Source organism: Babylonia areolata, chromosome 8, assembly GCF_041734735.1.
Source record: "Babylonia areolata isolate BAREFJ2019XMU chromosome 8, ASM4173473v1, whole genome shotgun sequence".
NCBI lineage: Eukaryota > Metazoa > Mollusca > Gastropoda > Neogastropoda > Buccinidae > Babylonia > Babylonia areolata.
In genome coordinates this window covers 22364486-22379038 of record NC_134883.1, presented here as the reverse complement: position 1 = coordinate 22379038, position 14553 = coordinate 22364486, and the positions used below count along the sequence as shown (strand labels likewise).

Sequence of the window (14553 nt, the reverse complement as noted above, 5' to 3'; positions counted from 1 at the left end):
CCCGAGTCCATTCATGATATATTTGTGTATTTGTGACCTATCAGAGTTGATTTCTTCTTGATATATTTGTGTATTTGTGACCTATCAGAGTTGATTTCTTCTTATTCTACTGAATTTTGTCTGAAGACAACCCATTTGGTGCCTTGGGTTCTTTTTCATTGTGCCAAGTGTGCTCTGCACACAGGACCTCAATTTCTAGTCTGATCTGAATTGCTAGATGCTCAGTTTAATTTTCCAGTCTACATTCTGACTAATCCACATACGCTATACCACATAAGAAAGCCAGATGCCCGACACACATAGACCTTGAGCACATGCGTGATCATTTCTAAAGTGTGACCTATCAGAGTGGATTTCTTACAAAGAATTTTGTCAGAAAACCCTTTGTTATCATGGGTTCTTTTTCAGTGTGCCAAGTGAATACTGCACACAGGACCTTGGTATCGTCTTACCCAAATTACAAGGTGCTTAGTTCAGAGCACTTAAATCAAACTTAAATCAAAGTCAAGACATAACTGGTAAGGCACTGCTTGTTTATCAAGCTATTCACTATACATTAGGCATAATACTGTGATTGTCAACGCTCCCTGAAAAACATTACTTAGCTTAAAATTAAACTGAATGCACTAATGATTTTCACACAATTCTTAGAAAGCTTTTAATTTTTTTAATGCACAAATAAAGATATCCACATGAACATTCCTTGGATAGCTATATTTGACCCTTATCCTGCCAAGGGATTTGGCAAGTAACTGAATCCTACTTGCCAAGAAATTGTCACAACAAACGGGTAAGTGTAGGAACAAAAATATTCTGGATTACTTTCTCAACTGACAGGTAGAAGTGTATTTTCTGAAAGGAAAATGAATAAACAGGAAAAAAATGTTTTGTTATGATTAAAGACGTTATCAACAAGAATTTTTCAAAAATAAACATCATACACACAAGTATCCCCAACAGAAAAATGTCTGGATCAAAATCATCAGCCAAATGTCAAACGAACTGATCTGCAAATATGCACACCAACATACCCATTAAACTGCCCCTCACCATGTCTTACCACTCAACCTTGTCCCGATTCACTCTGCACGTATGTTTAATCATTTTTCTTTTCTTTTTCTTCAACATTCATGGGCTACGACTCATGGGCTTTTATGTGTCACTTTTTTATCCCCGCCATGTTGGCAGTCATACTCCATTTTTGAGGGGGTTCCATGCCAGGTATGTTTTTCTTTCCATGACCCACCAAACGCTGACACAGATTACCGGATCTTTAATGTGCATATTTGGTCTGAGTGCAGAAAACGCATGAAGGGGGATCAGACACTAGCAGGACTGCACATCTGTTGACTTGAGAGAGAGGAAAAATCTCCATTCTTTACCCACCAGGCACCATGACCAAGACCCTCAGACTGAAATCCAATGCTTTGACCACTCAGCTGTTGCACCCATCTTACACTAAAATCTGATACCTCCCCCACCCCTACTACCTCTCATGGGCCTGTCTGACACACACAGCATGTTCTGTTGTCAAATCACTGAATACTGTCTGCAAGTCGTCTATTCTGCTCTTTGGGTGAAGAATAGGCGAATATTCCCCACTTCCATCTTCTAAAGGATCATCAGATAGCAGTTAATCTTCACCTTCCTCAAACATTCATTCTAATTTCCACTGAGCAGTGGCTAAATCCTATGACAAGGTGTTTACTTTTGAGCACACTCAGCTTGGACAAGGCATCGCCAATTTGTACGCCGGCACATATGAGTTGCTAACATGTTCCAGCCAGCCAATAAAATCACTTGAAAGACCACATTCCTGAGTGACATATGGTGTATCCATGCTATAATAAGAGTCAGAAAAGCTTGGTAAAGCTAAAGCTATCCATATAACAATTCCAAAAGGAATGTAAAAGATTTGTTAAGATGGGAGATAATTAGTCGCCACTTGGGCACAGATTTCACTGCAATGGCGGGGGAGTGAATTATCCTACCTTTGAGAACAGCTTTTGTAGCAGTCTAATTTGCTGAGTGCCCAAAATGATCTTTGTTCACACATGCTCTCAGGACTTTGCAAGAGACGCTGTCTCTTTTGTGCCCCCCCTCCCCCCCCCCGAAATTTCTCCTTTGTCAGCGTTTGTTCTCATTTGGTCACCTCATCCCACCTTTCTCAATGCAACTTTCCACCTCTGTACAGATCTTGTACATGGCCAGTCAACCTAAATTTGAAAGACTTTTCACTGAGTGATCAACTAGGGCCTAGGCCTTTTCCAATAATTGGTAGGTGTTTCTTTCTCTAAAAACAAAAAAGGTAAGTCTATGAAATATAAACTGATTAGTAAATTACAGACAATACAATTTTCTTTTCTATATGAATAAAATATATTCATGGATAGGCTTGAGTCAGTTTTCAGTCAATGACCAATCAAAACTTCAGGTGACAGGCTGCCATGCATTCCTGCAAATAAATGAACTGATCAACATGTAGTGTCCCCAGTTATACACACAAAAATTCAAGCATCAAGATGCTTGTTAAAAACATACATACATACAACAAAAAATACATGTATGAAAAGAAAATAACTGCCTGTCAAAACCACTGCAGATTAAGATGAGTATGAGTTTCAATTTGATGCACTTGGGGTACTAGCAATACAACCACCACTGAGCACAATCACAATAGTTCCATTTTCAACAACAAATCTGATAGCAAGCAGCAGCAGAATGTGCTTTAGCTGAACCAAAAGTGCTTCCTTCTGCGCATGTTTTATGATCATCTCCAATGTTTTGATGTTCAGAAATATCAACTTTAAAAAAGACAGGTAAGAGTGGTGGACAATGTGGTCAAATTTTTGTTTGCTGAATGATACAATGCCTGGTACAGGATCATTCACTTATTTTTGTTTAAAAGACAAATAGTGAAATTATGGGTGTATGTGTAGTTATGTGTTTAGCAGCTGCTTAGTACTTTGTATTTTATTCCGTTAGTTACACAAATTCAAAATGAATCATGTATTATGTCAGAAATTAGTAATGCTGAATTGTGTGTGTACTAGGAGATGGACAGGTTTAGCTGATGCAGTACCTGGACTGATTAGATTTTAATTATTTAAAATTTACATCTTTTCTTATTTTTGCGGGGGTACTTATTTTTCACGGGTTTGTCAGGTATCTTCCAGAAAATATCTAGTTCTTAATCAAATGATGGAAATCAGTTTGTAACACTTGTTTCCTTATTGTGTAATAGGTTTCTTTTCGTTTTGCCTATCAAAGCTTAATGCAATATAAAACTGCAAGTCCTTTTTTGTGGCCTCAGTTGCAACTAGCAAACAAGACAAGGAGCACCTTTTCTTTTTTTCCTTCTTATTTTAGTGCTGCACATTGGGCACTGGCAAAAAAAAAAGAAAAAAAAAGATACAGAACCGCAAGTCAGATGATCGAACACTTGTCCAATCAGGTGTGATTCTCAAAAGACAACTGTTTTGTGTGTGTGTGTGTGTGTGTCTGTGTATATGCGCGCACAAGTGCATGCAAATATGAATTTGACTTTGAGAGTTAAGAATATACTGGAACACTTGCATCTAAAATTTCAAGTTTTTCTTGATGTACAATATGAACCTTCAAAGCACACATAATGAAGTCAACATATTTCAAACCTTTATTCCTTTGTTTGGCAAGTGCTCTATTATCTGTTCAGAATCTCGAGCAATATCTGCCTTGGTGACAGGACAACCCTTTCAATTTTTCATCAATGGTTTATTTGTCATCCAGAGTGGGTCAAGGTAAGTATGCGTAAATAAGCAGGGTTTTTTTTTTTTGTTTGTTTGTTTTGTTTTTTTGTTGTTGTTTTCCAAATAGGCTGTATTCAAGGTTTATTGTCTTGAAAATTATTTGCACAGTATTTCATGTTGTTCATGTGACTTTGCCTTTCCCTACAATCACTACTATTTCCAATCATTGCAATCCATATTCTTGAAAACAAAATATAGGTTCTTATACTTGACCAGTTTTATATATAAACATTACAAAAATAAACCTGGTCCTGGCATTTTTTCATAACATAATCATTGAACTCTGAAATCTAGTATCACTATCAGTGGAAATCTACATGAAATTATTTATAACCACCCTTATTTGTTTTGTTTTACTTAAAAGATCTATGTCTATATTAAACAATTTAGTAATATGAATTTGGTACTAAGTACACTGAATACAAACAACACGTCCAATGGCGCTGTTCTTTATTCTCTCTGTTCGTTCGAATGAGACTGTTTCAATGTGTTTGTGTGTGTCAGCGCGACAGGTGTCTGCACTCAAAAAAGTCACGTGTTTTAAATCATTTGTCATTAAAAAAAAAATTTTTTTTTACAACTGACAATGCTCTCACAAAGCACACATCACTCAACTTTAAAAAAAAATTATAACCACGAAAAACCGTATTCACAACTCTGAATTCATTCTCATATTCTGCCCGAAATGAATCGACGAAATCGGGAGTTGACATCATGGCAAACTCCGTTTTTTTCTTTCAACTAAATATACACTGTGGTCGACTGAAGTTGATTTCACAGTATGCACAGTAGGCTATGATTTCTTGTGAATTATTACCTCACTATTGAAAGTATCAAATGAACTTCATTCCAAATAATGCGTAGATCTATACTGCAGCAGATATCGTCGATTTGGAGTAGTACCTCCAGACGGCTGCCATGTTTCCAAATGATGTGAGAAAAGGCCCGGATGGAGAGAAGACGTCCAAGGGCAAACAACTATCGACTTCCTGCGGATCGACTCACTTTTTCCGGTGCATGCTGCCTCGCAAATCAAGATGGAGGACTAGTCACACGAGAACCTTCCTTGTCGACAGGAAATTCAGACCTTTTGCAAGATATATTTCAGGTATTTCCTGAATAAATATCTAACACAATGTTTATTTTCATCAAAGAAGCAGTCTGGTAGCATGTTGTTTTGTTGTTTCATCAAAACTTCCACCACGTGCGCCGAAAGATAAGGGGAAGACAAGTTTTTTCTGTACGCAGGAACTAAACAACCATTGGCTGTTTCTAAAATTTATGAAAGTTTAGAATGATAGCCACACTGCATGCATGATAAGATAAAAGAACTAATTCAACTGTTTTAATATTGAAAACAATACACAACAAATAAATGTATTTGAGTTTTGTTATTGGGTATTACATTTATTTACTTGTTGAAGGAAAAAAACGTTCCCTCACCACATACTGCTTACTAGTCTGACTCGCCTGGGTATTCAAGTTTCCCGAATGGTTTCTGAGATCGTCAGATTGATATTGTTTTTATATATTACCTATGTATTTTGATATTGTGCTATTGATATCACTAATGCAAGTGTTCATGCAAATATATTCACAACCTTAACTGATCATGAACCTAGTAGAAGTGTTATAATCAATGTTCAGTGAGAAAGGAACAAGCTAAATGTTGACAGTATAATACTATAAAGCATTTGCAGCATCACATTCAATGCCCCAGTTCCCTTTAGCAGTAAAAGCATTCTTGGAAATCCTGTTGAGTGCTTCCCATCAATTTGTAAGAGGTGCAGAGAAATACATAGAATGGAGTTGAGTTATTTTTCTGTTTTTCATGAAGTGTATGAATTCTCTCTTGTTCATTACTTCATACATGCAAACTGAAGTGCATGGAATGGATTGAAGTTGAGCATTTGCCTGCAGAGCTGTGTGTGTTTGATTGTGAAATCTGTTGTACTTAACCAGATAAGATCAGTTTCAAAGATTAATTTGATAGATTTAACTTTAAGTAGTTATTTTAGTATGTGATGTATGATATATATTTTCAGAAAGAGAGAAAGATGTACACATGTAATGATGTATGTATGCTCCCAAATCAAGAAATACAAGAAATAAGCCTGTAAATAATCCAGCTCCCAAAAGTAAGATTAATTAATACTTATAAAAGAACAAATGATGATCAACTCATTAAGTCTCAGAACAGGTTAATGAGGTTATTGTTGCAGGAAGTCGGACAGAATTTTGTCCCTTTACAATATTCATCAGAGACTCTAGTTTAGACAGCTTTTGCATCATCATAACCCAATAATGTTTGTTTGTTTGTTTTTTCTTGTTTGTTTTTTTTTATTAAAGAAAAGGAGTACAAAAGTTTTATTGTTGTTTTATAATAAGTTCTCAGTTTATTATTTATTCTGATTATTATTCAGTGATAAACAGAGTCAGTCAAATTATTTCAAAGGCTTCTTGGTTTCAGTTCGCTTTTCAGTGGGCTGACTTGAGCAGAAGTTGCCTTTGGAATTATCAGGTTGCGTGCAGTCATGGCTTGCTGCTGTGTTCCAGGTCAATTGTTCTTGACAGGAATTGTTCGCAGACAGTAATATGGTTCTAGACAGGTGTCAGTCATGTTGTTGGATCTTTGAAATATGATGTAGACAGTAGAGGAGCAGTTTTCCTCATGTGTTCTCTTCTTACAGGCACAGTAGCAGAATGGTTTTGAAGCATTGCACTTTCTGTTTAAAGGTCCTAGGTTCAATCCCATTATCAGTGCTTGGTTCATTTGGTTGAAGGTGGAGTTTTCTACATAAACAATTTTTTTTTAAAGGTGCATTCAGGTGGATTTTGTTGTGATAGTGTAGTTGTTGTTTTTGTTTTTGTTGTTGTTGTTTTTTATAGTTATGCCTTTGTATGTTTTCAATACAGTTGATCTTTCCAAAGTTGCTTAAATCTGATTCTGAATCCAAGGATGAAATTCTGCTTTATGCTGGGGAAAAAAAGGGAAAATCATAAAGGTTGAACTCATCAACAACAAAATGAACAAGACCATCGTTTTTCAAATAGACTTCGGTGCCAGTGTGAATATGCCAAGAAAGCACATCAAGAAAACTGTCCTTGAAAATGTGGAAGACTAGAAGCTAGCTACTTATGTACATTGTCACAGTACTGCGCTCTAAATATGAGCTGATATCTAAAGGAGAAGAGTTGTTCCACTTCCAATCTGTATTCTGAGACTAAAGCTGCAGTCCACTCTGTCTCGTTCTATTCTAGAACTGGTGATTGCCCAAATAGAGACAGAGTCTATTTTGGCCATGAATGACTGGTGACATCAGTTTTTATCAAAAACTTCATTTCTGCATCATACTTGTGAAACCTGCAGAGGCTACCATGCAGGCAATCACAATTTGGTTTGGGCCTGTTCGAGCTTGAAGGCAAAGACTGTCTTCCAAAATGTAGACTTCCTAAAGCTCTCATGCCATGTGAACATGTTTGTTGTTGTTGTTGTTGTTTTTAATGCATTAAGCAGTATAATGATTTTTCATTTTAACTTGTCATCATACTTTGACCTATACAGGGTTATTCCTTCAAGACTAGTTATGAGACTGAGACATAAAACAGAAAAGTTCAACAAGGCCTCTGCAATAGTACCATGAACAGATTTCAGGGACTTAACTTGCTGAGATATATAGCCAGCAACACAGCACATACAAGTGCTGATTTTCAGAGTTTGGTCAGTATTTCACACTGTATCTGAACACAGACATGAAAGTGGAAGGGAACTATAAACTGAGATCACCACAATACAGGAGCATGAAACTGAAAACTCATAGAATTGATATGTTGTCACCCAGTTTCATGTGTCTGTATGTCTGTGTGCGTGTGTTTGTTTGAACTAATTGAAGTAAACTTTGATGTCAGCATTTTGTTTGTAAGACTAAGTGATATTTGAACCAAAGTTGGTGGGATTACTGTGTGAACAAAACCTTTCCATTAGTTCCATTGTCTCTTTTTACGATGATCTGGTACTTGTTGTAAATACCAAGAGATGTCAAAGATTAAGACCAAAATCATTTAGCAAAAAAAAAAAAAAGGAGGGAAAAGTTTGATGGTGCTGCTCCAACATCTGCGCCATTTCACTTTCAGTGGCATTTCTCCCATTCCATTCATTCGGAGTCCCCCATACACTGCCACAGCCTGGTTCATCCGTCACAGTCACACTCCCAGTGTCGGCAGTCTACAGGGAACTATCAGTGTTTAAGTTGCCAGGAGGCCACACACCAGAGGAGACCCTGCCCTGCTTCTGAGTCACTTCAACGGTGTTCAGTAGTGCCTGTTCTGATTTAACGTACTAAAAACACCTCGTGCTAACCCCCCTACTGATAACAATAATGGCTCAGTCACAGATCCACACTGAACGAGCATCACCCCCAGAGTGTACACAGCCACCACATCCATCCAGTGACAGTCTCTCATCACAGGACTCACTTCAAGCACAGAAGTTGAGGGGTGTCAAACTGAGGTCACCATGAGAGCAGGGCATGAAAGCCATATGATTTGGGACTTCAACATGTCAGTTTTTACTTTGTTCTTGAATTGTACTGTGTTAATCATGTTTGTAATACATGCAGTCTGTTAAGATGTTTAAACAATAATTAAAGGTTATGTCAAAACTAATTGTGCCTGCTCTAATCACAGTTTCTTTGGTGTGTTTTTATTTGTGTGCAGTTGAGCAAGATTTTTTGCAACTTGGGCATTTCTAATTGAATAGCCCAGCACTCAGACGCATAAGTCATGAGTTTGAAGGCATTTCCAATGGCTCTGGTCCTGGATGATCCCCACATCTCATCCCGCATCTACCAGAAGAACATGAGTGAGAAGATGCACAACCCATCCAACATTGACCTGCTGCTGGAGTGCGAGGATGACCAGAGTTATGCACTGCCTCAAAACAATGGCGTCGGCAATGGACTGCAGCTTCACACCAGCAACAATGTTAGTATGCGTATTTCCTTCTCCTCATGTGGTGCTGAAAGCTTGTCCTGTCACTATTGCCAGTGCAACTTTCTCAGCGAGACACATCTCATGGATCACATGCAGAAGTTCCACAATGACAACGAAAGTGGAGAGGAGGATGCAGATGATGATCTCATTGATGATTTGTTTCAAGTCAGTAATGAAGACAATGTTACTGATAATGGTGATGGGTATGAAAGTGCTGATGTCAAAATTCAAAAGGCAAACACTGGAGATAAAACTATGATTGTGAAGACGGACACAGTGGCACCAGACTATGTGAAGACTGCCATGCTGACTCCAATCAATGGTGTGGTGACCCCCCCTTTCCCTTGCTACACCAATGGTGCTAACCACTCCCCTCCACAGGCTCCACCTGTCTCCACTTCAACACTCCCAGAGAATGGAGCACCAGAGCCCAAAAATCTGAAACGCAAATTTACTGCAAGTGAAGCTGCTTCCAACCCACGTCTGACATTGACCATTAAAAAGTCAAAGTCCAGCTATGAGATTCAGCGTGATGAAGATGCATCAGTTCCTGCTTCTCCAGACCTACAAGTGCATGAGGAGAATGGTGATGTCCAGAGCGATTCTGCAAATGAAACGATAGATGTGGAATCCAGCTCTCCACACAGTTCCCCTGGCAGCGAGAAGAATGACATACAATCTGTCATAAGTGGAAGAAAGAATGGACTGGTGAAATTCTTCTGTGGACAGTGTGAGAAGGGTTATGTGTCCAAGTATGCTCTCAAGAGGCACCTTGCAACGCATAGTGATGAAAGACCATTTGTGTGCAACTTTCCTGGCTGCAAGGGAGCATTCAAGCTGAAATCTCGCCTGACAGATCACATACGTTATGTGCACAAGCGCAAAACGCCAAGGACAGTGAACCGCAGTAAATCTGTGCCTGATGTCTCCAACTCGTCTCTTGCACAGGTTCTCATCAATACTTCGCCACTTTCTGGCAAATCTAGTGCTTTTTCTGGCAAGTCCAGTGCCGTTTCTGGCAAACCCAGTGCCAAAACAAAAATCTTCAAATGCCCTGTTGAGAACTGTAACCGTGAGTTCAGGGATTCATACAATCGGGACAGCCACATGTGTTTGCACACAGGCTACATGCCCTACAAGTGCTCACAGTGTTCCTACAGCACCATCCAGAAGACCTCCATGGACTGGCACATGCAGACCAAGCACCCCCAATCCTGACCTGGGCACAGGCTCTAGCATTCATTTTCCCTCCATGGGACACCACAAAGTTGGTACACCATTGTATTCCTTGGATCAGAGTTGTTACCCATGTGTCTGTGTTCTCACGCTTCGCAGGATAGGCAGCAAAACCCTGTGTGTTTAGATTTTGAAAATTCATTAAGTAGTTTGGAAGTTTGACATCATGCTGCTACATTAATCCAGTTGTTATAAAACGGTCTGATTGTAACTAAGTTTTAAGTTCTTAACATGTGCAAAAACCCATTTAGAAAAAAAAGCTTTTAGTATATATATCACATGAAACAAAGAAAATATGATTGTAAGATATTGTTCTAGACACAGGCAGTTAAATACCCATTGTTGTTATTAATGTGTTTAGTTCTGATTGGGTTTTTCTAAGAGTGTCTTTTAAATGTAGAACACCCTGTCTACCAATCAATACCCAGAAAGAAAAAAAGAAAGAAAAAAAGACAGGACTTTGCTTTAATTTCTCTTTGATCTCTAATAAAAGACATTTTTCTCTTCTTTTTTTTAATGAAAATCATGAGCTAAGTCAGTGAAAGACATGAACATTCATATCTAATAAGTTCCGCACTATTCTAATATTAATATAATAATTATTGTTTTCATTTTTATGATATTTTGGCTTACAGTAATTAGTGACTAATGGGTGGCATTTGAAAGTGAGGTAGTGCGGAGATGAAATGCACTTGATTGTTCACCACATTCTGCAGCTGAACATTGTTCTTGGAGCAAGAGGACTTGTGGCTACACAGAATATGTTGTATCAGCATAACACAAGTGTGAACATGAGCTGTGGTGAATTGGATAACCCCGTTTGTGATGATCATGTGCAATACAGTGTTTCCCCTCCCTCTGCTTTGTTGGTCTGCAGAGCTGGGGAAGTTCACAGCGGAAAGGAAAGACTATATAGAGGAATGGTTGACATTGAAAGCCAGAAAGTACTGGTTCTGTTCAACAGGAAACACTGACTTTCAATAGGTGTTTGAAACGTGGGTGTTGAATGCCATGCCATAAACTTGTGATGTTGGACTGAAAAGTACTACTTAAAGAGCAGCAGCTTTAAATATGTGAATATATAGAGACGCTTGTAATCCTGCACATTGTGTCTCCCCTGCCAAAAGACCTGTTGTGGACAGTCACTGGTGGGTACAGTGCAAGTCTTGCCCCCATCGGTGTACTTACTGTCTTGGTGTTCTGCTGAGTGTGTTTCACTGTTTGCAGCAAAATGTTTTGTTCAAGGCTTTTTGGATTTGAGTTTGTGTAGAAAAGTGTGTGTGCTACTTTTAATAGAAAAAGTGGCATTTCTTTCTTTTTTTTTCTTCTTTTTTTTTCAGATATATAATTGTGACAATTGGAATTTAACAGTTGTGAAGATTGAAATGAACTTTCATTTAACTTATTTTGTCTTAAAGTTCATAATCAAGAACTTAGACACCTCATGCTTCATTTACCTATCTGTCTAGGTAGTGACCTCAACTAAAAATAAATTTGTTCATGTGGTCTATTTAGAGAATGATTATCTTTACCTGTTTTGGCTTTTAAAAAATGATTGTTGAAGCTTTTCATTAAAATGTAAAAGAAATAAATTTTAAAAGAAATTAAATGATATTGAATAATGTTAAACAGCATTTCCTAGCATATTTTCCACAAATCTGAAATTTCAGAGTGTTTTTTTTCCCCACCACTCTACCACAATTCCTGATTGACTTGTCCAAAATGGTTTGGCTGATTTGCAGTATGTTTTTTTGTTGTTGTTGTTTTTTTGTTTTGTTTTTTTTGTCTGTTTGTTTGTTTTTGTTGTTGGTGTTTGTTGTTGTTGGGGGTTTTTTGTTGTTTTTTTCATTATGATGTATTCATCATTTTCATGTATTGTTTACTTTAACTTTTTTTCCCCCCCTTTGTACATGTATGTTTTCTTCAACCCTTGAGTTGAAAACACAGTTCAACCATTGTTCCTTTTCTGATACATGTGAGTCAAAGCTAAAACTGATGTTTAATTTTAAATTTTCTTGAATTTAACTTTCACTGTGTTGTAGTTACCATGGTCAAGCATTTATCTGTTGAGATCTGCAGTTGCCCATATCTGTGACTGTATGAGGGAAAATCTTGATACAGATTTCTTGGGTGGAAATAAAGTAAAACCTATTAGCTGTTCTTATTGTGAACAGCAGCAAACCAAGAAATTTGTGACAGGAAGATTAAAAAAAGATTGCTTGTCAAGCTCAAAGTCAATTAACTCAAAACATTCTTGTCAGCACATTCTAACATGCCATATTCATGACAAGTGTGTGAATATAGAATGCACAGGTTGAATTGTATTTGATTTTCATATCAGGAACAGCCAGGTCATGCATGAAAAACACATTTTTAACAATTTCTCTTGGATGTTACGGAAAATAATGTTATTCACGATGATATGACTGACACTGTGACAGGGTGTGTTTGCATTCATGTTCACACAGGCTTTGTCTTATTGTGTTTGACTGGTAAAAAATGATATGATTCATGGTTATTGACACTATGAGTATGACAGTGTGCATTCAGTGGTCTTTAGTGTGCATATTATGTATTGATACTGACAGTCTTTAGTTGATCTGACGTACCAAGCTTTGCACACTTATTACTTATCAGTGAATGTTTGTTTGTTTGTGTGTTTGGCTTGTTCTTTTTTTTTTTTTTTTTTTTTTTTTTTTTTTTTCTTTTTCTTCCTTGTGCCCCCTCTTTTCCAATTTTTATTGTATGCACCTGTCCGTCTTTTAAAAAAATAATTTTATTATATGTACAATAATATGTCTTCATGTAGTAAAATTGATACATCTCATGTGCTGCTATCTCACAGACAGAATGTCACCAGCGCAGCATTTGTAGAGATTCTATGGCGAGTGGAATCACTGAGTGACAGTCTGAATGTTCTTGTTCTGTGGTCTGTTTTGCGTATATTTTCGGAGCTGTTGTGACGCCGAATGTGTGTATGTGTCTATGTCAGTATATTTGTGTCTATATATGTGTAAAAAGAAATTTTGTGCAGTACACTGTAAGAATAGAATGAGGACTGGACCCATGTTCTGTCTACATGCATTTGTCCATCCACTTCACCTTTCCACACACTGGGCATCCTGTCACTTCAAGTTAAAACTACTTCAAAGAATAAAATATTCACATGAAATGATAAATATGCTTCATGACTTAGGTTGGTGACAGATTTTGTGTAATGTTGCTTTTGATTAGCATAAATCACATTTTATTTACATTATGTAAACTCATTTCCAGGCCAGATTGGTCGCAACTGTCAAGCACTTTTGAGAAGTACTTGGTCAAGAATGAAAAAATGAATTATGGGGAAAAGTAATTCAATTAATGATGTGTGGTATGTGCACATCTTTCCTCACAATGCCTTGGTCAAGCGTTAGGTGCAATGACCAGACAACTATTGATATTACTAAGAGTAAGAGCATGGGGACTTGCATCATATGGGCCTGTTAAATCTGTGGTTCAAATCCCATCAGTGCCTAAATGGCCATGGTGTAGATTTTTCCAATTCCAGTCTTCAGTATGATGTGCCAACCTGCTTGTGCCTTAATTCCCCTTAATGTTTTATAACAACACAGATGCATGCACAAGATCAAAGGTGTAAGCTGTGTCAGCATTCATTATGTCAAGGTAATGCAGACATACCCACCATGCACCCCCCACCCCTCACTCCCACCCCCTCCTCCCCCCAGCCCCCATCCCAAAAGCAAAATATGACTGCCAAATAACGGGGGGAAATGATCTCACAAGAATTTAGAAAGCCCGCATTATAAATAGACATGAGACATATATTCCAAGAATGCAGATATATTTTAGAAAAAAAAATGTATATGAAAATATTTAGCAAAAGCCTTGATGAGAAATGCATGTCTAAACACTTGATAGTTGCCACTTGAATTGTCAGTTTTCTTAATAACATTAACAAGGAGAGAACTGAAAGCTAATATATTGTGTCTTTTGTACTGTTTTTCACCAGCTATCAGTTACATCTTTGAAGTACTGAATACTTGACCACCACCATTTGGCATTGTTCAAATTCTTGTTTTAGCTGCTGGCTGAAATTGAAAAAGTCTCTTGAGAGTAAGGCGAAGTTCATAACTAGTATGATTATGAATAGACTGGTGGATATTGATTTCTGTATCTTCTTTCTTTTCTTTTCTCACTTCTTCCTGCAGACAGTATTTGGGCCAGTAAAAGTTTTTTGTGTTCTCTCCTTTTTCAGCTTATTACTGGAGAGCAATCATTTTCCTATAAAATTTCAACTTAATTGATTTAAACAAGATAAAAGAAGGAACAGAGACAAAATAAATTAAAGTTTCATCTAGTCATGGTCAGAGTTGAGGAATGGGATTGGTTTGTGCCTTGTTGGTATGTGTGTCAAAGTTATGATAGAAACCATGTGTTTGTGTGTACGTGTGTGTTAATTGAAATATATTTTAAGTTAAATTCCATAAATGCAGGAATGTCTGTAGTTAATCACTCAGCCACCTGTGACAAAGTT

The 14553-nt window shown here is 37.5% G+C and overlaps 2 protein-coding genes across 7 annotated transcripts in view; one reads left to right on the top strand and one right to left on the bottom strand.

Annotated features, from left to right (window-relative positions):
* The window catches only part of LOC143284656 (E3 ubiquitin-protein ligase HUWE1-like), a 108045-nt gene extending 103333 nt beyond the window's left edge, over positions 1-4712 (bottom strand). For all 6 annotated transcript variants that reach the window (XM_076591557.1, XM_076591562.1, XM_076591560.1 and 3 more), the window contains exon 1: positions 4606-4712. The gene's annotated coding sequence lies outside the window, so the exon portion shown is untranslated. The remainder of the gene's footprint in view (positions 1-4605) is intronic.
* A 102-nt stretch (positions 4713-4814) lies between these two features.
* Positions 4815-12659, top strand: LOC143285092 (uncharacterized). Its single transcript, XM_076592301.1, has 2 exons — positions 4815-4896; positions 8505-12659. Exon 2 carries the CDS (start codon positions 8571-8573, stop codon positions 9996-9998), a length of 1428 nt encoding a protein of 475 aa, XP_076448416.1. The 5' UTR covers positions 4815-4896; positions 8505-8570; the 3' UTR covers positions 9999-12659.
* Positions 12660-14553: the final 1894 nt, after the last annotated feature.

Bases quoted from the DNA above. Each gene is read 5' to 3' on its own strand.
- LOC143285092 (XM_076592301.1), top strand. From the start codon at position 8,571: ATGAGTTTGAAGGCATTTCCAATGGCTCTGGTCCTGGATGATCCCCAC.